The sequence below is a fragment of the Pieris rapae genome, chromosome 3 (genome assembly GCF_905147795.1).
Source record: "Pieris rapae chromosome 3, ilPieRapa1.1, whole genome shotgun sequence".
In the NCBI taxonomy this organism is placed as follows: domain Eukaryota; kingdom Metazoa; phylum Arthropoda; class Insecta; order Lepidoptera; family Pieridae; genus Pieris; species Pieris rapae.
This window is the reverse complement of record NC_059511.1, coordinates 11,107,336-11,131,412: the sequence shown is the minus strand read 5'-3', so window position 1 is coordinate 11,131,412 and position 24,077 is coordinate 11,107,336. Positions and strand designations below refer to the sequence as shown.

At 33.5% G+C, this 24,077-nt stretch overlaps 2 protein-coding genes across 2 annotated transcripts; one reads left to right on the top strand and one right to left on the bottom strand.

The window, feature by feature from the left end:
* Positions 1-8,483: 8,483 nt before the first annotated feature.
* On the top strand, positions 8,484-11,822 carry LOC110998297 (protein farnesyltransferase/geranylgeranyltransferase type-1 subunit alpha). The gene is made up of 5 exons (XM_022266853.2): positions 8,484-8,888; positions 9,191-9,314; positions 9,739-9,829; positions 10,165-10,304; positions 11,313-11,822. Exons 1-5 carry the CDS (start codon positions 8,759-8,761, stop codon positions 11,803-11,805), a joined length of 978 nt encoding a protein of 325 aa, XP_022122545.1. The 5' UTR covers positions 8,484-8,758; the 3' UTR covers positions 11,806-11,822.
* A 3,852-nt stretch (positions 11,823-15,674) lies between these two features.
* On the bottom strand, positions 15,675-18,043 carry LOC110998298 (asparagine synthetase [glutamine-hydrolyzing]). Its single transcript, XM_022266854.2, has 2 exons — positions 17,785-18,043; positions 15,675-17,397 (listed from the first exon to the last, which is right to left on the bottom strand). Exon 2 carries the CDS (start codon positions 17,391-17,393, stop codon positions 15,738-15,740), a length of 1,656 nt encoding a protein of 551 aa, XP_022122546.2. The 5' UTR covers positions 17,394-17,397; positions 17,785-18,043; the 3' UTR covers positions 15,675-15,737.
* Positions 18,044-24,077: the final 6,034 nt, after the last annotated feature.

Genomic DNA, 24,077 nt, shown 5'->3' with positions numbered 1-24,077 from the left:
CTGGAGGGCCACCAGCTGATAAGGGACTCTCAGTACGGCTTTCGTCGTGGTCGTTCGGCTGGTGACCTTCTTGTATACCTTACGCATAGATGGGCGGAGGCAATTGAGTCCAAGGGGGAGGCTCTAGCGGTTAGTTTGGACATAGCGAAAGCCTTCGATCGGGTGTGGCACAGAGCACTGCTCTCGAAGCTTCCAGCCTATGGGCTTCCCGAGAAATTATGCGATTGGATCTCCAGCTTTCTGGCCGATCGGAGCATCAAGGTCGTCATCGACGGAGCATGTTCCGACCTTAAACCCGTGAACGCTGGGGTCCCACAAGGCTGTGTTTTATCCCCGACCCTGTTTCTTCTGCATATCAATGATATGTTGCAACTTAGCAACATTCACTGCTATGCGGATGACAGCACTGGGGACACTCTTTACACTGGCCGGGCAAGTATTTCTCGGGCAGATGTCGATGAGTACCGGAACAAACTTGTGTCTGAAGTAGAAACCCTACTACGTGGAGTCTCTGACTGGGGCAGACTAAACCTAGTCCAATTTAACCCCAAAAAGACACAAGTTTTCCGCTAAAAAAACACCCTTTGTCGCTACTCCTCTTTTCGAAAACACTCTCCTTAAAGCCACAGCCAGCATTGGAATACTTGGCGTTGACATATCGAACGACGTTCAGTTTCGCGGTCACTTGGAGGGAAAGGCAAAATTAGCCTCCAAAAAGCTCGGTGTGCTCAGCAGGGCGAGACGGTACTTCACTCCGGGCCACCGCTTGCAACTATATAAAGCGCAAATTCGGCCCCACATGGAGTACTGTTCCCACCTTTGGGCGGGTGCTCCCCAGTACCAGCTTCTTCCACTTGACCGTATTCAACGAAGAGCGGTTCGAATCGTTGACGACCAAAATCTCTCCAAGCGGCTTGATCCTTTGGCGTTGCGTAGAGATGTGGGGTCTCTCTGCATCTTCTACCGCATTTACCATGGAGAGTGTTCAGAGGAGTTGTTCGGATTAATACCTGCAGCTGAGTTTCATCATCGGACGTCGAGGCAGAATACGAAATTCCACCCGTATCACCTCGACGTCCGCCGTTCCACAACTGCGCGTTTTTCCAGGCAGTTTTTGCCGCGCACCACCACTCTGTGGAACCAGCTGCCAACTGAAGTATTTCCGAACCAATTCGACTTAGGGTCCTTCAAGAAAAGAGCGTACCAATTCTTAAAAGGCCGGCAACGCACTCGCGAGCCCTCTGGCATTGAGGGTGTCCATGGGCGGCGGTATCACTTAACATCAGGTGAGCCTCCTGCCCGTTTGCCCCCTGTTCTATTAAAAAAAAAAAAAAAAAAAAAATATAAAAATGAGAGACAACATTTTGTTTCTTTTAAAGAACAAGGTACGTTTTAAGTGTGTAAGTGTGTGTTTGTAATTGTATAGCATGTAACATACCTATACAACAGATATAGATTTATATCTGATTTGATGAATTTAATAAATAAATAAATGTTGTCAAGTGCCAAATCGAATGGTCTATTTTTTTTTATATATGTCTTTTAGATGAGCATACAACATCGTTTCAATTTAACGTGCCACGAAACGAATTCCCATTCACAGTATATTCTTCTTAGTTAGATGTTAAACTGGAGAATTTGAACTAAAACGTTCACTAATAAATTTGATTTCAATTCATTTGTTTAAACAAAGCTTAGAATATCTGAGTGGCTAATGCAATCAGAAGCGATTGACTATAGTAATTGGCAGTGTCGGGGACTCGTTAGTAAATGGTTTCAAAGAAAACAGCGCCCCTTCAAAAGCCCTTAACATCAATAACCCAACGTGACCAAGTATCTTAGTCTATCACTATACCAACTATAAGTTTAAAGACTATGTAAACGCTATATACCAATGTGGTATTTTAAAATCATTGAAACACGAGAGTGATCTTTGTTATCCCGAAAAAACATTGTTGTATTAGTTATAACAATATTTTTTACCGTGACGATTTCGTCTTGAGATCCTTCTCAATTGCTACAATAATAAATACATAAATAAAAAGCATTTTATTTCCAGTATTTAAAGTTTACACTTCTTACAATTTATTTTTAGTGTTAGTTCATGTAGTTTAATCTATGTTAGTATAATTTCTCTTTCCTTTACTTGATTTGTATGTGTGCCTAAATTTTTATATAATTATTAAGTTAATATTTTATAAAGTTTTTTTGTTGTTGTTCTAATTTTATTGGAACCCCAAGTTGGGTGTAGAATTCCTACAATACTTAGCAATAAGCTAGCCACTAATACGAGAAATTGAATATATGTATAATTTGTGTTACATTAATAAATAACAAAGTGAAATAAATATCTCACATATATTTAATAAAATATTTTACTGGTGGTAACTACATAAGGACACGAGCAAAAATAAATTAAGTATTCATTATCTCTGTTTTAGATATGTCATCAGATTGTATTCGTCATGTACATGACAAGATCATTTGCAAATTTAATTTGATTTTCGGGAGAATTGAGAAAAGTTTTCTCGTCTTCTCTTATAATCTCCTTATCAAAAAGTTGGAACATATCTTAGAATATGTATGGCATCGTATTACAATTATCAGTAAGGTCTCAAATTCTGTCGCTGGATCCATCACTAACCAAAATGAGTTCATCTATTAGGGATGTGAACACCAAACCTCACAGGTATTATACACCAGAAAAAATATACAAAATTAGCCTTACATGATCATCCATGTTGTAATCTGTAGAAATTCCTTAAAACTTGAATATAAATATTAAAATTGAAGTAAAAAAGAGTAGCTTCATTAAAATCAAATCAAAAATCATTGATTTATGTAGGTAGCACAATGTACACTATAAGTGTACATTTCGCCAGTTCTCAAATAAAGGGCGTAGAACGAAAGGGAAGAATTGGCAATAAACTCTCCGGCACTCTTTTTAATTGCCAAGTTTTTTTTCTTTTACACAACATTTGTTAGGAGCTGCAACCATAACACTATGTTCCATATGATACGTAGGGAATAAAGGATAATAAAATAAATTAAAAGCAACGATTTGTCCTCTATCAGCAAGAGGCATGGTGAAATAGGAGCACGCGCTTACATACTCGTAAAAACAACACGCAAATATTCGTTAAGACGTAGTCGAAACAACTAATACTTGAAACTGGTAACTATGGACATGTATATATAGAGATATATAGAGATAGATAACACCTATAGAGAGATAGCTGTCTAGCTAATAGTTAATAACTAAAATTTAAGTAGTTTAAAAGACAAATTACAGCAAAAAACAACTTTATATTATACCATAAAAAACACGTGATGAATCAATTCACAGAAATGAATTGTATTGAAATATGATTTGAAAATTGTATGAAAAATACAACATGCCATCGTTTTCTGGTCTACTGCATCCACGTTTAATTGGTGTCTGCTTCGCCCTTCGGTCACAATCAAATGTCTGCGTACTAATTGATCAAATAACATTTTATTGTTAAATCAAAAACTTTGTAGAAGCTTTCAATCGTCAAAGGCTAATTGAATTCAAACTCCTCGCCTCTGTAACTGTTTTGAATGATTATATAAGAAAAAACCTTTATGAAATAACAATTCTAAACACAGATTACTGGATTAATAATTATTATAAGTATTTAAATAGCTGAATTCTGATTGAGACTAATATGAAACTATACTACTTTACTAAATTTGGGTAGATGTTTTTAATAGGAGGCAAACCAGCAGGAAGCTCACCTGACGGTAAGTAACACCTCCGCTGATGGACACTCACATTGTCAGAAGGCTCGCAAATGCGTTGCCGGCCTTTGAAATCGATAAAAAGTTACTTATTAACAACTATAAATATCCAATTAAAAAAATAAATTAAACTTTGTTCGTCTATTTTAGATTTATGCTTTAAAATATATTGAAAACAATGGATAAATTTATTTCCTTCGCCAGAGAAAATAGAATTGAATAAAGTTTCTCGTCTTTCGTATACATCTGGGAAATGAGTTTTGTTTAGAGTGTGAATAAAAATAAAACCACATCAAGTTCGCAAGAGATCTTTCCTTGAAATGCTTGACATGTTAAAGAAAAGCGGACACAAGACTTTGACGCAAAGAAGCCGCATTCACACACAACTTAATTACTTAGAGTCATTTATATTTTATTATACTCTCTCTCTCTCTCTTAGTATGGAACTTAATACTAAATTTATGCTAATAGTTCTTGTCTTGTCTCATAATACTTGAATACAATTGATCTGTATTTTTATATCACATAGTCGTGTTCCCTCCTAATTACATAGTATTGTACCACTATATTATCGTATGGTTAAATAAACAAGCAACTTTTCTTTATAATTTATTTACTTACATTATTAAAATAGAGAAATGAACGCTTCCCGAGAAGGAAAATACGGAAGGGAAACAATGATTTAAAAGAAAACTCGCTTATTATTCACAGTACGCTTCTTAACCAGATGAATTATTTAAGTTTTATCTTCACTACTTGGCGTAAAACTGGAATTGTATGTACGCCCGTGACTCAGTGGTTAACGCAAACGTTTATAGCATGGGCCTTTGGTTCAATCCTTAGAGATTCACTGATTCGCGTCGATAGGTAGTGAGCGAATGCCTTCATATTGTGATCATGAAAGATATGCTAGAACAGCTTTGTCAAAAAATGGAAAGTGCGGTTTTATCAAAACCACTTTAAATAAGCTGTGAAACGTACGGAATCCTCATTTGTTTTATCAAACTAAAAAATCTGACGAAAGTACCAATTAATTATCACAAAAATTAATGGCAATTGTGATGATAACCTGATTTTTTCGATTCCGGGGTCCGCGGAAAGGCTAATAATTATCTGTCTGTAGGCAAATATGTTGACCTGTATTAAAAAAAAACCTGCATTCATATTACATATATATATACCTATTATATAATCTATATCTTTAAAATTTACTACTAGTCTGAAACTACTGGCCAACCTACGCATAGGCTATACCCATAAAATTACTTTGGGTGTCCATTCTGCCGCATAGGCCTTAGGGACACTTTCGCATTCTACCGGGCCAGAAATCGAAGGCCCACAATACAAAGCTTGTCGACATGAAAACGAACCGTTACAGTCTAGTTCACAAGCTTTGTGCGAATTTAATCAGCGTAAAGCTATCCAACTCGTTTAGAATACAATGTACTTACAGTACCTGTAATGAACGAAGGACCTTTGTAATTAATTGTAAATAGGCCCAGGTATAGAAATTTCAGAGCGTTTGTAAACCATTGTATGTAGGCGTCAATGTTTCTTAATTAAAAAAAACAGCAACTTTAGCCAAACACATTAAATGTAAAAAATAATATTATGTAATATTAATAAAAATACAGATACAAATATCTCTTTTAAATATCTTGGAAAAAATTACACGATCTAATGAAGTTAGAGTGAGAAGTCTATCTTACTACGTTCAGTAGGTGCAGTAGTCCAGTCTACTGTCAACCCAAGTTTGCTATCTTTAAGGCAACAATTATTTTATCACTTAAATTTGTAAAAGTAACAACAAAAAGTCTCCTGAAGAAATATGAAAGTTATTCCTAAATCTAAATAAGTTATAGGAGATCCTCATTATCATTTTAATGAACCCAAATTATCTAAATAACATAGTATCGCATTGCAGTTACTTACGTAAGTTTTTCCAAACGTGCCAACTCGACAAGAAATTCACTAAACTAAATATAAAAAACTTCTATAATCACGAATTCAAAACTAATTAAAAAAACATGGGAAATGTGAACACAAATTACGAAATTGCACTAGTTTCAAAAGATCGAAGGATTACAACCCCGTTCGCGACACACACATCTCGTCAAACGGACGACAACGAACTGAAATTCAAAATTGCCGGTTCAATGTTGCCAGCTTTCCAAAAATTAAGACCTTATAATATATTATGTTATCAAAATTTTCCTGGGTTACAGAAAATGCTTTTCTCGATTCTATAAATTCGTAGGCATCTGTATAAATAAAAAAATCATACAAAATTTGAACATTTCACTAAGATTATCCAGTAATAAATAAGTAAAAAATTAGGATACACCAATGAGCAAGTTGAATTGAAATCCGTTGGTTTCAAATGTGATTTGTTATTAGCAATTAGATCAACTGAAAGTGACTTTTGTTATCGCTTCTTGTTTAAATTGGAAGTTGAAACAATCCTTGAAAAAACGTAATGTTCCGAAATATTTGCAAATTATACCTACCTAACCTGAAAATTTACTTAATCTTGTGAGGAAGGCCTTAAAGTGGCAACACTGTGCCGATTGCGTGTAAACCCGAAGCCGATGCGAGGGTGGATAGGGAGAACGGGGGAAATGAATGGAATGGCCGACAGTAGGGTGACCATGTTTACACGTTTTTCTTTGAAATTAATCAGAGATAGGCTCAGCGCGTATTGTTATAGCATTAAATGTAATATACTTTATTAAACAGGTACTTACGAGCGAGAATGATAAATGAAAAACAGGTACATGATATTATAAAGTCGGAAAACAATTCATAAAAAATGAATTTCTTTCTGACTTGAAAGCAAACTTACTGTCTTTGATCATTTTCAGATCATTTTTATTTAATCACGTTTCATAATTACTGTTTTCATGCTTATTTTGTTATACACCATAAATATAATATGTTACTAACTGCATTTATAATTATCTAGTTTTTGTGAAGTTTTTCTTTGATTATCTCGAAATTGCTGTCAAATGTGGTGATCCCATTACGTTTAGTTTCTACTACATGTTGTTCTCGTAATGAACGACTTAACAATATTAAGTTTAAACAAAGTTAGCACATAAGTGTCCGGTAGAAATAGTGCCTCTGTTTTATTCGCAAAGTTAACTTTACATAATTAAAAAATTAAATAGAAATTCTTTCAACGTCTTTCGAACTAGGCTGAACTTTTGCTATACATATCAATATGTAGATATTATAAAACAAAGTCGCTTTCTCTGTCCCTATGTCCCTTTGTATGCTTAAATCTCTGAAACTACGCAACATATTTTGATGTTGCTTTTTTTAATAGATAGAGTGATTCAAGAGGAAGGTTTAATAACATCCATTAAATAGTGGAGAAGTACTGTTATTTTTGAGGTTTCTACTGTGATATCGTAAATAATTACATGTTTTCCGCTAACATTGCAAACGCAGGCTGAACCCTACGAGTTAAATACACGAAAATAAACGAAGATAAACGAAAATACACGAAAATAAATATAAACGAAAATACACGAAAGTAAATATAAATGAAAATACACGAAAATAAAGAAAGGTAAACAAAGATACTCAAAAGTAATCGAAAAATAAAGATAAATGAAAATACACGAATCACTCTAATAAAAAAACCGCATCAAAATCTGTTGCGTAGTTTCAGAGATTTAAGCATACAAAGGGACATAGGGACAGAGAAAGCGACTTTGTTTTATAATATGTAGTGATTACTGATGGTTTGAGGACAGGACAATCCTTTTTTGTACTTGCCAGTCATTATGATTTTACCTTTCTTGATTAGCTAATAGAAATACAATCGTTATGTAATGATCAACAATTTAAGCTAAACCTATAGCATTTTAAAGCACTTAATTTTTTTATAAAAACATTACGTCACTCTATACGTACATACTCAAGAACAAACAAAACAAATTCATGCAATACTAATGGGAGTACTAGGGGAGCGTCCCTCTGTCCATTCCTTTAACACGCTCCCTAAACTGAAAGTTATGGGCATACACTAGCTAAACAATGGACAAAGACGAAATTGCATCATTGTATATTGAAGGTATGCCATATGTTCGTTTAATACTAAAACTTAAATTTTCGTTGTCATTAATTAATTATACACACATGAGCATTTACAAAAATTTATTTTACCGCTCATTATTTTTACTCAATATTATGTACATAATATTATTATGTCATATAATAATTAGGTACATAACGACATCTTTTGAGCTATCATGAAATATTTATAACATTTACGTATTACATTGTACTTAAGTTGTAAAAGAAGTTGTACAGATGGCAGTATATTAAGTTATATACATTTACTCATATTATATTTATATTCACTCACTACAGTCCATACAACTTATTTTATAATAGCGACTCTTGACTATACCATACTAGTAACAATATCTTTTTAATATTTGTAAAATATATTATGATGTCAATTAATGACAAAGTTAGATTTTATAAAAATTCAAACCCCACTAGGTCATTAAATTAGTATTTTACTTAATATTTACTGTCCCTGTCCAACAGAATTTACATACAGCAGAATTTCAAATTTACAAGAGAAAAATATTTAAGAAAGTAAAAAGTTATAGTATAGTTCTAAGTAGAGTTAGTAATCATAAAAAAAATGTCAAATCAATTATTAAACGTCAAATGTCAATAATCAATAACATTGAACATTCTTGTCATTAGGACTCATCTCAAATCTCAATACCTAGTCCCGACTCCCCTTTATTTTTTAGAATAGTACACCTTAAAATAAAATAAAAATACTTTCTGTATTATTATTTTTTTAAATCTCTAGTTTCACTGCGAAAGTACACTTAATTTAATATTTACTTATACAAAGCTTACCATAAAGATAACATTGAATAAATAGTTTTGTAGTAATACTTTTGTATGTCATAAATAATTATATACATTTAAGAACTGTACGCCATCTGAATTAGTTAAGTTCGTGATAATGTCTGATTGCGGAGACAGTGACGCTGGTTGGATTTTCTACAAGGATAGACCAGATTGGAGTGACATTAAACCAGTGCCAGAAGATGATGGACTAACGCCAGTTGTTGTGATTGCACATTCAGAAAAATGTAAGTAGTTCATGCTATAAGGTTTTTGGTTATTATAGTAAAAGCTAAAAAAAATGATATATATATAAGCAAAGATAACCACATAGTTGGTTATCTTTGCTTATATCATCCATCTCATCAGGGGTAAATAAAAAATAATATAATCTTTAGCTTTGCTAGCTATTTTAGGATACAGATAATAACAATATTGTCACATTATAATTACATTCGTTGATCTTTAATAATTGTAAACACTATCACAAAGTTCACCAAACATTGACAACAAAATAAAACAATATAAATTAAATTATTATGTATTTCAGTTGAAGATGTCTATGACTACTTCCGTGCCATACTACAAAAAGACGAGAAATCACAGCGTGCCTTAGAGTTAACTAAAGATGCAGTGGAACTGAATTCTGCTAATTATACAGTTTGGCAGTACAGGTATAATCATGTAAAAATCAATAAAAATGTTTATAGTGATAAAAGTAATTAAAATTTGAATTAAAATAGAATAAAAAAATAAAAGAAAATATAGAATAATTTTAGTATGTAATCAATAATAGTTTTAATGAGAGTCATTTAATATTACACTGAAGGTTAAGTGGCTTAAAATTGTCTGAAAACTGAAATTATTATGTACTAAATTGATGAAAACCTCTCTGATAAATGTTATATTTTAGTCTTTAAACAATTAAGAAATTATAAGTTAGTGTTGGTTTGAAGTAACATACCCATAATAAAATGGTGTTAGTCCAAACATATGAATGATTTGTATATCTCAAGGTTAACAATTTGATTTTAATTTATTATTAATATTATTAGCCTGTCTGTTTGAAATTGCTTAAAATTCTATTATATATTTCAGACGAGAGCTATTAAAGGAATTGGGCACGGATCTCAGATCTGAATTGGACTATGTTGAATCTGTTATCAAAATATCACCTAAAAACTATCAAGTAAGTTTTTCTCATGATTTTGGGGAATGTTTAATCGTTGCTAGTTTTTTATAAAAATAATGTACTCTCAGAATCTCTGGAGTGGCAACATCATATCTCTGTTTTCCTGGATATTATTATTGCCGACTGAAGTATTTCCAAACTAATGTGACTTAGGGTCCTTCAAGTACCAATTATTAAAAGGCCGGCAACGCACTCGCGAGCCCTCTGGCATTGAGAGTGTCCATGGGCGGCGGTATCACTTAACATCAGGTGAGCCTCCTGCCCGTTTGCCCCCTGTTCTATAAAAAAAAATAGAAATCCCAGATTTAAAGTTTCTTATCACAATTTTTCAGGTGTGGCATCATCGACGGGTGTTGGTTGAATGGCTGCAAGATCCGTCCCAAGAATTAGATCTGACTGGTGATGCACTGCTACATGATCCAAAGAATTATCATGCCTGGCAACACCGACAATGGGCCATTAAGACTTTCAGGTATTTTAACCTCTGTTACTGTCTACAAGTTAAGTCTCATCAATCTCTTAGTCTCAATCTTCTTATAAGAGTTGACAAATATTTTTGACAAATGTTTTCTTAGCTCATAAAAACTATTAGTGTAAAGCCGGAATTTGATTTCACAAACTTAACCAGTAGTTTAACGGCTGTGCTGTATTTTGTTTACGCTAGTGACTTTATTGTAGCCAATAAAGCGTATCTTGTTAACAGATCGACTCACGTATTGTTTGTTAATTTAGATAAGAATATTGTTTAGACATACTAATATAAGAGATAAATGTTAAGCATGTTATCTCTGGCACTAGGTACTGAACTGATTTAAAAAAAATATTTCCTTCAAATGGTTTAAAGTATGGCACAATTTGTGGTACAATATCTTCGAGAAAAAAGTAAATTCTTAAAAGTCCGGCAACGCACTCGCGAGCCCTCTGGCATTGAGAGTGTCCATGGGTGGCGGGTATCTCTTAACATCAGGTGAGCCTTATTATTAAACTTCAAATTATGTAATTTAATAATATTTCAACTAATTAAAGTTCATATAATAAAAACATATTAGAATATAGTTTATTACCCCAGTTAAATTAATTGTTTGCACTATAATAGCGAAAAATTATTTAAATTATTCATTGACATGGACAAAATAAGTTTATGCCTTTGTTAAAGCTATTTGACAAAGGCATGGGTGTCATGATATTCTTAAAACATACATTTTTCTTTAAAAAAAAATATTATCTCTCATTATTTATTAATTATTATTTTTATTTTCTTTGATTATTGTTATTTTTTATGTTTCTGTGTGTGTGTTTTAAGTATGTATTATGTCTATGTATATAAGCTGCTTTTGCTGCCTTTTATATCCTGTAGGCTTGGTTAATTGATTAATTCTAGATGAATCGAGAATTTTTAGCCAATCCAACTTAAATTTATTAACATATTACAAAGTTAGAGATATAAAACATAAGAATTACATATTTAAAAAAATTTCAGCCTTTACGACAACGAGATCGAATTCGTCGACAGCCTCCTATCCGAAGATGTGCGGAACAATTCCGCGTGGAATCAGCGCTACTTCATCCACAACAATCACACGGGCTGGTCCGATTTGAACGTGCAAAAGGAGATTTGCTATACGTTAGAAAAAATTAAATTCGTCAAAAACAACGAGAGCGCTTGGAATTACCTGCGCGGAATATTGCTTCACGACAAACGCGGAATCAATGGAAACGGCGTGGTTACGTCGTTTTGCGAGGAATTGTACAAGAACAGGTGTCGGTCGCCATATTTGTTGGCGTTTATTATCGACATGTGCGAGGAGGCCATTAAGAAAAATGAGACAAATGGCCTCCATAATGTCGAGAGGGCGAAGGAATTGTGCGATGCGCTTGCGACGAAATATGATAAGATTAGGGTGAAGTATTGGACGTATTTGAGGGATCGATTCGAGAAATATGTCAGTGTTAATGGGGAGAATTCACAATAAAATATTGTTATATCAAGTGTTTGAATGTCCTTTTTCATAATAAACTAGCAGACTCGGCCAAGCGTTGCTGTGGCTAAGTTTTTTATTATATTACATAGCAGTAAGCTATTCAAGGGAAACTGTAGGAGAACTGATGTGAAAGGTAGATAGCTTATGTGAAACGTTGGTACTTTTAACACAGCGCCATCTGTTAGAATTGTATCAAATAATAAATAAATAATTTGCAATAAAATCAAATTGCGACTATAATAAAAGATCTAAGCTATCCTATTTCTTAAGTTGGACCAGACTGCTAACGGTGTGCCTATTTTTAAAATCGGTTAAGTAGTTTAGGAGTCCATCGCGGACAAACATCGTGACAGGAGATTTATATATATTAAGATGTATCACAGTGCGGTTAACGTAAGTTAATTTTTAAAAAGCCAAAATGGTATTGTTAGACTCCTACAGTCAGTGTTTGTGAGTATTTTTTTATAATAAAGAAAAACTACAGGTCTAAGTTCTTATAGAAACAATTCATGTTAAACAAAATACTTTTAACTGCCATGCTCCTATATCGAATTAAAGTAATATTACCCCTCTGTTCTTTTGAAGATTCCAATAAAGCTTATAACCAAAACAACAAATATATAACTATAATAAAAAATCCCTTAATTAATCAAATGAAATCAGGCTAATTGCAATAATAATACTTTGCAAAGTTCCTTCGTGTCCTGCCAAATTGTTTAATCGATTGGCGAAGAGATTTAGTTCTGCAGCTTACTCGGTTAAAAAAATTCGCTCACTGACTGATGTCGATACAGCTAAACTTGTTTATTTTAGTTACTTTCACAGCTTAATGACTTATGGCTTATTATTATGGGGTCATGCTTCTGATGTTGATCTATTTTCATTCTGCAGAAGAGAGCTATTCGTGCAATCTATAATTTAAAATGTCCCTACATTGTCTCTCTGAGAGATAAATTCAAGGAAATTAGTATACTTACCTTTCTCTCGCAATATATTTATGAAAATATTATGTAATTTTGATGATGATCTTATGTTCCAAAATAAACGTATTTTATTTTAGGAGGACTCTGTTACTGGAGTTAAAACAGAAAATATACTGTTTCTTACTTGTTGTCTAAGAGAATAAATTGATGGTTCTGTCCAGGTTAAAAAGAAGTCAGTTTTTGACAGTCTTAGATTCCATTTAAATACGATTATTTATTATACCTTTTACTTATACGAACACACTGCGCTGATCCAGTGTCTATCGTTTACGTATTGTTGCCGAGGCCTTGATTTCTACGTGCTTGTCGCTTTGAAAGTAAATATAAGTTAATTTGATTAATAAGCCTTTCAGTTTAAAATGAAAAATCATACAAGTTTGTTGACGCCTAAAACATTATTCGCAATAAAAATCGTCCTTACACAATCAAAACGGAATTTTTAAATTGTAAAACTTAGATTATAGATTGAATTCGATGCTTTTGAGTTTTGCTGTTGCCGTATTAACTGGCTATTTATTTATTGATAACATAAAAGTTAAAGGTACTACATAATTTTCATAAGTGAACAGTAACTAATTATTGTTAAGATATGATATCGATGGAGTTAGTAGTTGGCATGCCATCATAATTCTTAAGTTACAGAATCATTTTTGTCTTCAGTTTCAGGTTTGTCTTTGCCTAATTCGACTCTCTTATCTGCCAAGCTAAGGTTCGTATGAACGTGCGACCGCACAGCCCTCGCAACGACCTCGCAGTCGCAGTCACTCGTCTTCCTCATCACGTCGAGAATGCTTGGTCTCGGAGCGGGTTCTGGTTGCTTTTTGGATTTTGCTTTTTTACCCTAATGACACAATCAAACAATGAGACTAGATTTTTAAGGACATTTGGGTTAAAATTAGTTACTTATCAACAAAGAACGCGAACTCACTCGTCTATATTTTTTAGGTCAGTGACTACTGTGATTCCAGTATTTCCTGTCGTCTAATGAGATGCAAATTAATCTTTATATAAGTATAATATACAGTATATACTCATTACCTACCCAGAGGAGTGTGTGCGAGATTTAAGAACTTTCTATACAACTCATAACTTGCATCACGAAAGATGAGTCTGGATGCGTAACTTGCAAAGGAGTCTAATTAATACATCTAAATATCAAAGGCTTCTAGATTTAGATATAAGCATGCCCGAAATCTCTACTGGAGTTTGGCAAATCCCAGCTTTCGTGGCGCTAGTGCATCCTTTTTACTCATAATATATAAATGGAATTGCCCAAATTGTAATGATTTCTAAATAGATCTCTCCCTTGGTGATTTTTATTAGGCTTATAGTAAATTGTTACATAAAAAATCTTACGATTTTAGACTATGTTAAAAGGTATTTACCTTACCTTACTCGAGCCGGGTGTTTTATTTTCTTTGTTTCTCTTCATTTTATGTTTAAACAGTTGTTATATTTACGATAAATTGGAACATTTCATCATTCTTTTAATTATACGAATAGAGCACATTATACTAAAGAATTTTGAAATAATTTGTATTTATATTTTAGAAAATTATGTCAAATTTGATATTTTAATATGACTTAGAAATACATTAGACAAAGAAAGACAAACAGAATATTATCTCAATAGTAAACATTATATGTAGAATATTAATAAAAATTTCTTTTAGTATTCTAGGTTTGAACATCGTAATAATTACCTAAACCAGAATTTGTTACCTTTTTGTACACATAAACCGCACCAAGCATCGCCAAGAGATATCATCATAGCATCATTATATCCTACTGAGCGATCATTGTTATAAATTAAAAAATATAGGTCAAAAAATTTTGAAAATAATAAAAGGAGACACTATTAGATGAGAAAAATGTGTACTTTTCATGAGAGATTTTTTAACATTTCAAAGGGATTGAATTTCTTATTTATGCAGATTTGAATTATTACAGGCGCTTCTGCATTCTGTAGTCTGTGGCTTAATCTATAAATAGATAAATATCATCTTATGTGCATTATAAAATTATTCCTTTAAAGATTCGCATATTAAATTCAAACTGTATTAATTCAAAATGTAGATAATACAGTCGGTGTATTTTCATAAAACCAAGATGTGGAGTTCACTTTCAATTTGTCATGGCGACGACCATATCCTAGAACGGCTTAAGAATCAATTAGCCAGCATTTCCTGCAAGTGTAAGATTTGTGAAAAATACAATGTAACTTCATTCCACAAAAATCTGTGTATTACAAAGAAATCTAATGAACCGTGTCCACCGGTTGAAGAAACCACAAAATCTGCTCAAATACCTTGTCCTGGATGCTTCGTCGCCTACAATTTACTCAAACGAATAGACAGAACTTTTAAAGATGAAGAGACAAATGCTAATATAGCTAAGTTTTCATCGGATAAAAGTGTACAAAAAACTATATCAGGCCTTGACAGAACCACATCTGTGACAAAGAAATCTGTCACATATTCGGAGTCTCTTCTTACTGACTTTCTTAATGAACCTAGTTTATTTGAAGAAAACCATAAACACATTGAGGAACCTAACCACATCAGACATCAAAATATTGGCAACTGTCTGTGTTTGGAAAACTTCATTGATTCTATAAGGCCCCCTCTTAAGTACTCCCAATATTGAAGTTTTAATTAAAATACACCGGTTTGATATTTTTTTGTTTTTGAATTCAAGTTCAATACGTTCTAGTCTTGTAACCACTAGTATAGCATGATGTAGATACATTCCATAACCCTGGTAAGGTTACACTTTAGCACACAATCTTTTGAACTGAGATAAAGAGACAATCAACTATTTGTATAAGAATTTATACCTAACCTTTCGGTAATGCTTGTAAATGAAAGTAGGTAGCTGGTAGTTAGTATTTGTTTTACTAATATATATAATTAATACATTTTTATACATATTAGAAAATAATTACTTGGCAGCATAATGTTTTATAAATCTCGCCGATGGATCGGAAACTGAAACCCACTTAGGCATCCAGTAATACGGTGTAAAGTTATCTTGTCCAGGGAAGGACTTTTCGAAAATGTACCGATAATATTTTGATTCTTGCGTTGTGGGCTGTACACCTTTGTATTTATGTTCCTCTGATGGCAGCCGTTCCGTTACAATCTCTGATATTGTTGTGAATAAAGACTTCTTTACCGACGCCACGCCATCACTGAAAGCCTCTTTATGTCTCCATAAAATTGAATCCGGCAATAAACCACTTTTAGAGAAGCTATTTCTTAGAAGATACTTTTCAACGCCATCTTGCGGCTGCCTTAAGTTTTGATCTAGACTTAGGTAATGACTAGTAAACTGTATATCTAAAAATGGCACACGAAGTTCCAGGCTCCAAGCACTAGTTGTTCGATCTGCTCGTAAGCCATCATATAAATAAATGTCTGAAAGTAATCTTATACTCTCTTCATGGCCATCTTTAGCTGATGGAGCGTCCCTGAAGTAAATGTAGCCTTGGGCTAATTCATCGGCGCCTTCGCCGCTAAATATGACAGTTGTGTCAGTGTTTTCTTTAATATATTTTGATAGAAGATACATAGGCAAGCTGGCTCGAACAGTAGTGATGTCATAGGATTCCAGATGATAAATTACGTTATCTAATGCCTGCCTGACATCATTTTCATCAAAAATTATTTCATGATGTTCTGTTCCTAGATAATCAGCAACTGTTCGTGCTGCGATAAGATCAGGAGAGTCTCCCATACCTATTGCAAATGTCTGTATCTTGTATGGAAGATTCTGTTCTTTAGCAAGCTTGACAACTAAAGCAGTTATGAGTGACGAGTCCAAACCTCCACTTAACATACAACCTATTCGCCTGTCAGACATTAAACGCTTTTTGCAGGCCGCTTCTAATAGTGCAGCTGTTTTTCCGTACATATCAAGTTCTTCAAGATCAGCTATAGGAACAAACGGTGTAAATCTAGGCGGTGATCCAGGTTTAAAATATTGTTCAGTTTTGTTTAATGTTACTTTGTTGTTGTCTGCTATATCGTACTCTTCAAAATGTCCCGGTGGGAATTGTCCAAGTGTTGCAACTTCGGAAGCTTTTTCTTTTAAGCCCATTAAGCCTTTGCCCTCTGAACATACTCCTAATACGCCGTTCTTTTCGTCACTAAGTTTAAACAGAGGGCGAACTCCGTAGGGATCCCTCGCAATGAAGACTTTTCTGGCGTCACCATCGACTAGACAAAACGCGAACACTCCATCTAATTTTCGGACTGTTTCAGCGATTCCAAAGTTTTTGTAACAGTGGATAATAGCTTCTACATCGCAGTTGGTTTCGTAGGTGAATTTGAATTCGTCTCGGAGCCTGTTGCAGTTGTATATTTCTCCGTTACAAATAAGAGTGATGCGGGGGTAGAGATGGAGGCGCATCGGCTGCATTCCATGAAGGCCATCGACAATTGCCAGTCTTTGAAAACCAAGGATAGCCAATTGCTCCCTGGAATCCTGTTCAATTCTCCAAGCGTCGGGACCGCGGTGTAAAATAGCCGCGAAACATTTGATGCATACTGGTGAAAGACCACCGTCTATACCAAATGTTGCCCAGATTCCACACATTTTCCTGAAATTCAAGAAAAACAAGTATTACAATTTATGGCTTTACACATGTAATAGACGAAAAAAATAGAAACTAACGCGAACTCTTTAAACAGCTGGTTAAAATTTTGATGTGTAATTCATTATGTTTAAAAATACATTCAAGTCATGGTCATATCAATCAATCTATTAAATAAATTACCTACCGACGAAGTAATAATAAAAACCAAAACTATGTTTAAAGGTATCATTTTCTTATTAATATTTCACATTCACATTAACATGAGCTTACGTATACAAATTATTTAAGGTTCTATTTTTCGTAAAATTTCTAGACAACTTCTTTCTATACATTTCTTTTTCATATATAATTTTTCAGCGTTAATGTTTATTAGTAATAAAATAGAAATACCTTTGTATTTAGTTATCTGACAATTATAACACGTTGCCGATTCTAATACAACCATTCACAACCAATCAGTATAATAGTCAAAGATTTACTACCGCGAAACGCGAACACAATACTAGCCGGTCGATGTAAGCGTGCTAAATTATAATACGAGTTTCCCATAGTGATAATGTTCGTGGTTGAAATTGAGGTTGAACGCGGGAAACTCGACTTTATTTATAGCAGTCTACAACGTGGTGAATATTCGGCACGACTGATGATACTTTTCGCGACAGACAGAGTTGAAAATATTACCAACAGCGTGTGCAAGCGGTTAAGCGAATATTTGACATAGAACGTGTGGATTGCATCATCCTTCACTCATGTCAAGTTCACGGAGGACGTTAACGCCTGAACCCCATAGGCAAAATTCAAGTTTGTAAGACCAGGAAGCAACTGGAGCAGAGTTTTTTTCACGAATTCTTTATCAAAAGAAAAATTACTTAAATTATAATTTAGTAGATTTTATTACTTAGAAAATATATTTTTTAGCAAGTTATAGGGATCAAATAAATATGAAAATATAGCAATTTATATTAATTGCTATATTTTCATATTATTGACTGTTTGAAAAACTTTGGTTTTTAAGTAGTTTAATAACGAAACTGCGAATCATACTATAGTTTTTCGGAAAGGTCTTTTATTAGTATTTAGTACTTCTATACCGCAATGCTAAATGTGATAGCTGATTCTCTTTCTTTTCTTTAGTAGTAGGTGTTGGAAATCATAGTCGTATGACAAAAATAATAAAATTTCCGCATTAAAATATATAGCAACGCTACGTACGAACACATTGCTTTGTAGTTTTGTAAGGTTTGTGTATTTAATTTTTCTTTTCTGAAGTCAATAATTTTGGGGTTTCTGGTTATGACGAATAATTTCAACATATTTAGCAGCTTCAGAAACAACATTTACATTTGATTGCGATTCTAGATTATGAACATAAGTTTACACTAATTAGCAATAATTAACTCTAAATATTGCAAATCTAAAGTAAACCTCATTCAAGTACAGTGATAATAGCTTCCAAAAGATTAATTTTAAAGCTAAAATCTTTAAATTTAATAAAACAATAATAATAAAACAAGCTAAATTAATTAAGCTAATTAAATTTGAGTAAGAACGAAATATTTTTTTAATATTCTATAGTAAAGCTTTTATATGTATGTATTATAAACTAAAAATGAGTCTAAGAATGAACTTGTCCAAAACAATGTTGACTACCAGCGAAAACAGAAATAAATTAGCTTACACCACAATAGCAATGATCAAGAAGTAGAACGCAGGACATAACCTACCAGGAAAAATACTGGACACTGAAGGACATATTAAAAACCAGCATACGTGAGGCATAATCATGGATATTTAACTATAAAGAAAGGACAAAATAATTACAAAATAAGGCACACCATAATTAGAAGCATAACCATGGTAAGGGATGGATTAGCACATCCTCAGTCAATAAAAGGGAGGTGGGATGGCTTTGTGGCGTGTCTACGTGACAAGAGATGCACGAAAACTGTGACCACATGTGTCCACACGGGTAAAGAAAGAGAGGTAGACCTGTAGCTAACTGGAAAGAGGTTATCAAGAGCATCTCGCCCCAACTGCATTCCAGTAGCCCAATCTAGAGAGAACTGGCTATTTTTGTAGGAGGCCTTCACCTACAATGGAGCTCTCACAGAATAAAGAATAATAGGACAATATGGTTAAGGAAAAACTAACACAAGTTAAATTAAGATCAAAACCTCATTACTAAAAAAACTAATAATTGTATGTAAGTTAACTAACTTCCTGTTTTAAAAGGTCTTATATTAAAAAATATTTTATCTAATAATTGTAGTATTTTTATTTCATTGTCATGGAATAAAACCTTGTGGGGTCTCAATGGAAAATACCAAATTTTTATAAAACTTCAGTCAAAATAATATTAGTTTTTGTTTGAAATAGAAATTTGTTTACTGAGAATTATGAATTTTACATAATTTTCGTAGTGTTCAAACTCTTAGAGACAAATATTTTCGATTCTTTTCTAGTTATGCCAAATTGTTTGATGGTGATGTAGGTTTTGCGAGCTATTAATATTTTTATTTTAAAACATATATAAAAGCAAATGAATAGCAGCTTGTTTCTTTAAATAATAGATAACGTTGGAACGGTTTTTGTTCGTAAAAGTTTTACCAAAACTTGAGTTAAGAACATTAATACTTGACTTTACCTTCTTAAACGTGAATCGTTTATTAACAAAGGCTATTGACGTCATTAAAGAACGTTTATACTATATTATTATACATTTAAATAATGCAAACATCGTGTTTTCACCTTTTATTAGACCGTAAATAAATCACGAATCACGAAAATATACTTGTAAAGGCAGTTTTACACAATCTGCAGTAGGATTTTCCCAGATGAGTTAACAGTAGGAAATCGGAACTGGCATACACATTTTTCTGGTATAATCTTCTTCTTCAAGTGCCTCTCCATTACTGGAGGTTGGCCGTCAGTTTTCTGAAACGCGTCTCGTCCTGCGCCAGATGTAGCAACTCTTCCGCATTTGCAATACCCGTCCACTCTCTAACGTTGCGAAGCCATGACTTCTTCCTTCTACCAATACGCCGTTTACCCTGGATTTTACCCATTATAATTAGTTGAAGGAGGTGGTAGCGGTCATGACGCAACACGTGGCCCAGGTACGCAACTTTCCGCTGCTTCTTATATTCTTCTTTCTGGTATAATGGCCTAACTGAATTTCTTCGAAAGCAAACAACACAAGGTATAATCCGCTATAAACTTCTCTTAATCCCCTCAGTCAATTCCAGAGTTACAGCGAGTGAAAATGCGTCCTGTGCATGCGAAATCGAAAATTAGCTTATGGGTTAAGCGTAACTACACAACATTGTTAGGTTAAGCTGGTATTGTCTTATAAATTATACGCCTATCATGTTTTGTGGCGAAAAATGATGTACAATATTTATGAGTGTGAAGATATTGGTGACGTCGACCACATTTTCTTTTCTTTTTCCTAATATGACCGCACCTCCTTTCTGACTTCCTTACAATTACTATATGTTCCGTTTCCGACTAAAATCTCTTGCCTTTTGATTTATTATTTGTTGAATTAAAATATACTTACTTATTTCATAAATAATAAACATTTTAAAATTAATTATTTAGGTAAATATTTGGTTTTTAACAATATTAAAAATTTGTTACAAAGAAAATCACAAAAAAATTTAATAGTTAGGTCCCTGTTGTTGTGTACTTTATTTTGATGTGTTCCTTTATTTTTTTCTCGCGTGTAGTTTCACTATCATTTATTTGAAACTGGCCTAAAGTTAAAACTATTGCCATTTAAAATAATGTGCAATCTGCCTTTTATTGCACCTGATAATAAAAGGCATGAGTGCATTTAAATTAAAAAGAATTGTTTACAATTGTAGTTCATTATTTAAAAATGAAATTGACAGGTTTCTTCTTCATATTGGTGGCTGTTTTAGCCATTTTTGTGGGTCACGGTGATTGTTCACTTGGAAAAGCAGTGAAAACTGGCGTTAATGTGATTGTAAGTTATGCGAATATAGAATTTAATTGATAATCAACCTTTTTCCATATTGTACAAGATTTGTAAAACAGTTTGAGAGAGATTTATAGTTTACTTTAATTGAATTAAAATAAAATTGGCAATGTTTTTATTAAATAAGAAAATAGTTTCTTTAAGCATCTCTTGTAATAATATAATTTCGAACCATTCATTTGAGTAGTGTTGGCCTAGTTGCTTCAGCGTGTGATTCTCATACCTGAGGTCGTACGTTCGATCCCCGGCTGTGCATCAATGCATTTTCTTTCTATGTGCGCATTTAACAATTGCTCGAACGGTGAAGGAAAACATCGTGAGGAAACTTAGACAGAAACGGTCGACGACGCGACGTGTGCAAGGCACTGGAGGATGATCACCTACTTGCCTATTAGATGGAAAAAGGATCATGGAAAAGATTCAGAAATCTGAGGCCAAGACCTAAAGAGGTTGTAGCGCCACTGATTTATTTTATTTATTTGGTCAAATAGAATTGGAAATCTTTCTAACTTATATAAAATCATTCTCATTCATCATCTTTCATTGTAGAAAGGTGCTGCCGGCGTCGCCAGTGCTGCCGGGGCTGCTCACGAAATATTGGGTGGTACGAAGTAGAAATGAACATGTATATGTTTTTATTTTAATATTATATTTCAGCAAAAAATTAAGTGTTTTATTTACAAAAATAAATATATTTCATTTATTTCAATGAGAATCAAAACCAAAACCTTCGGCTACTGAGCCGCGGACAAAGCCGATCACTAGATTAAACGACTTATTTTTGCAGTCATAATAAAAATACATTTTTCATTGTCTCAAAAAATATGGCGATTAAAAATAATGGCGGGGAGTTTATTGCCAGTTCTTCTCTTCCGTTTTACGCCCGTGATTTGAGAACTGGCAGTACATGTAAAATTTAATGTATATTTTTTATGTTTGACGTTCATAAGTGTACATTATGTTACCTTAATGAAAAAGTACATGATTTTTGAATTGAATTGAAATTAGAAAAATCTATACTAATATCATAAAGAGGATCTCTAACAAAAATGCAATAGTATAACTGAAAAATATATCCATAAAAAATCTGTCATCACATGCGTTGTGGAAACTATTGATGATAGAACAAAAAGAATTGTACAGTATCATAGATCGTATCAATAGCTACAAAAAATGTTTAACCCATGGGCTATGGGCATGCGTATGTTGGCCTATGACGGTTTCGAACTCCGAAGCATAACATTATTTTGCTGCCACGAAACAAAACGAGCTCCAATGAATATCTAAGATGAATAAACTAATCTCTGAACGTCGAATAAATGCAACTACAGCGCTTTTAAAAGTACTTGTAATTCAAAGAAAAGAAAGTGAATTGGCTCTTTCAAAGATCGCAGACGATTTGAATTACGTTCTTTAAAAACCAACACGACTCTTCAATGCAATAGAACGACGCAATAATAGCCACACCGTTTAACCTACTTAAAAACTTTAATATATACCTAAATCTTAGAACTAGCCAGTGTACAAACAAATAGGTCTATTTCGATATAAATTCTGTTTACTATTTGTATTACTCGCATGAATGGCGCTTCGCTAACCAAGTTGGAATGTGCGGGCGGTACATCCAAAAGTTTACACTTCTGCCTCAGGTTTTACTTGGTATCTGTAGACCCAGTTTTTCCTATGTATATCCTGTAGTAACTGGTCCTATCCCACCAAACCCAGTCCAACAGGGTCGGGTACATAAGCGGATACAAGGGATACACTCCATACAGTCTCATGTAGAGGTGATTATATTTCGTACTCGCTCAACATGAGCCTGTATTTAGCCTCATACCGGGTCCATACAATATTTATTGCACCGATGTTTGAGAAGCCACAAGCTAATCGTAATATGACCCCCAGGTTTCTATAAGAGATTGTGAGAGCTAAAAGTCATTCACTTATTTCTGCGAGATTAAACTGATCCACTCAATTTTCAAAAAAGAAGTAGATGAGCAAGGTTCTTTAGCTTGCAGATCGCTTACGATCTTATACGTGATCTCGTGAGATGCTAATTCTTTATCCCCCGAGATCTCGAATTAATCATTTTGCCCCGAGATTGATAGGTGCCATTTTATGCTTTGCAATATTAGTACAACTAGCACATATTATAGAGATTAATCATTAATTACACTTGCGGCTGTTATCTTCTGTTTGGTTAATCGTCACGCGGGTCGGCTTCTCGTATCACAACAAGCTCATGAGCTGCTGTTATTTTCAATTAATTAAAAAAATAATTTGCTTTTCTGTTTTATGTTCTACATTAACGTCACATAAAAAAACTCGCATCTTCGGGCGTTGCTGGCGACGATTTGCTCCCTTGCCTCCAGTCAAATAAAAATCTTAATCAAATAAATCATTTATTTTTTGTTTCAGCTACTCTCATTTTTAATAACCCTGCATCCAGATTTGTAAATAATCTAATAAAGTGTTAAAATTCTCCTTTATTACATCCTAACGTATGATTAATATGATTTTAACGTAAATTTTTACCTTTTATTTGTTAAAAAAATATAATTATGAGTAGCCTCAAAGTTACAGAACATTCAATCAAGTTTTTCATGAATTATATTTAGCTCCTATACTACTTTAGGATGACCGGTACTTCGGGATCCGGTGAGTCCCCTTCAAAGACTCTGTA

Bases quoted from the DNA above. Each gene is read 5' to 3' on its own strand.
- LOC110998298 (XM_022266854.2), bottom strand. From the start codon at position 17,393: ATGTGTGGAATCTGGGCAACATTTGGTATAGACGGTGGTCTTTCACCA.
- LOC110998297 (XM_022266853.2), top strand. From the start codon at position 8,759: ATGTCTGATTGCGGAGACAGTGACGCTGGTTGGATTTTCTACAAGGAT. The intron at 9,830-10,164 runs GTAAGTTTTTCT...ACAATTTTTCAG, and splicing joins TATCACCTAAAAACTATCAA to GTGTGGCATCATCGACGGGT. The intron at 10,305-11,312 runs GTATTTTAACCT...AAAAAATTTCAG, and splicing joins TGGGCCATTAAGACTTTCAG to CCTTTACGACAACGAGATCG.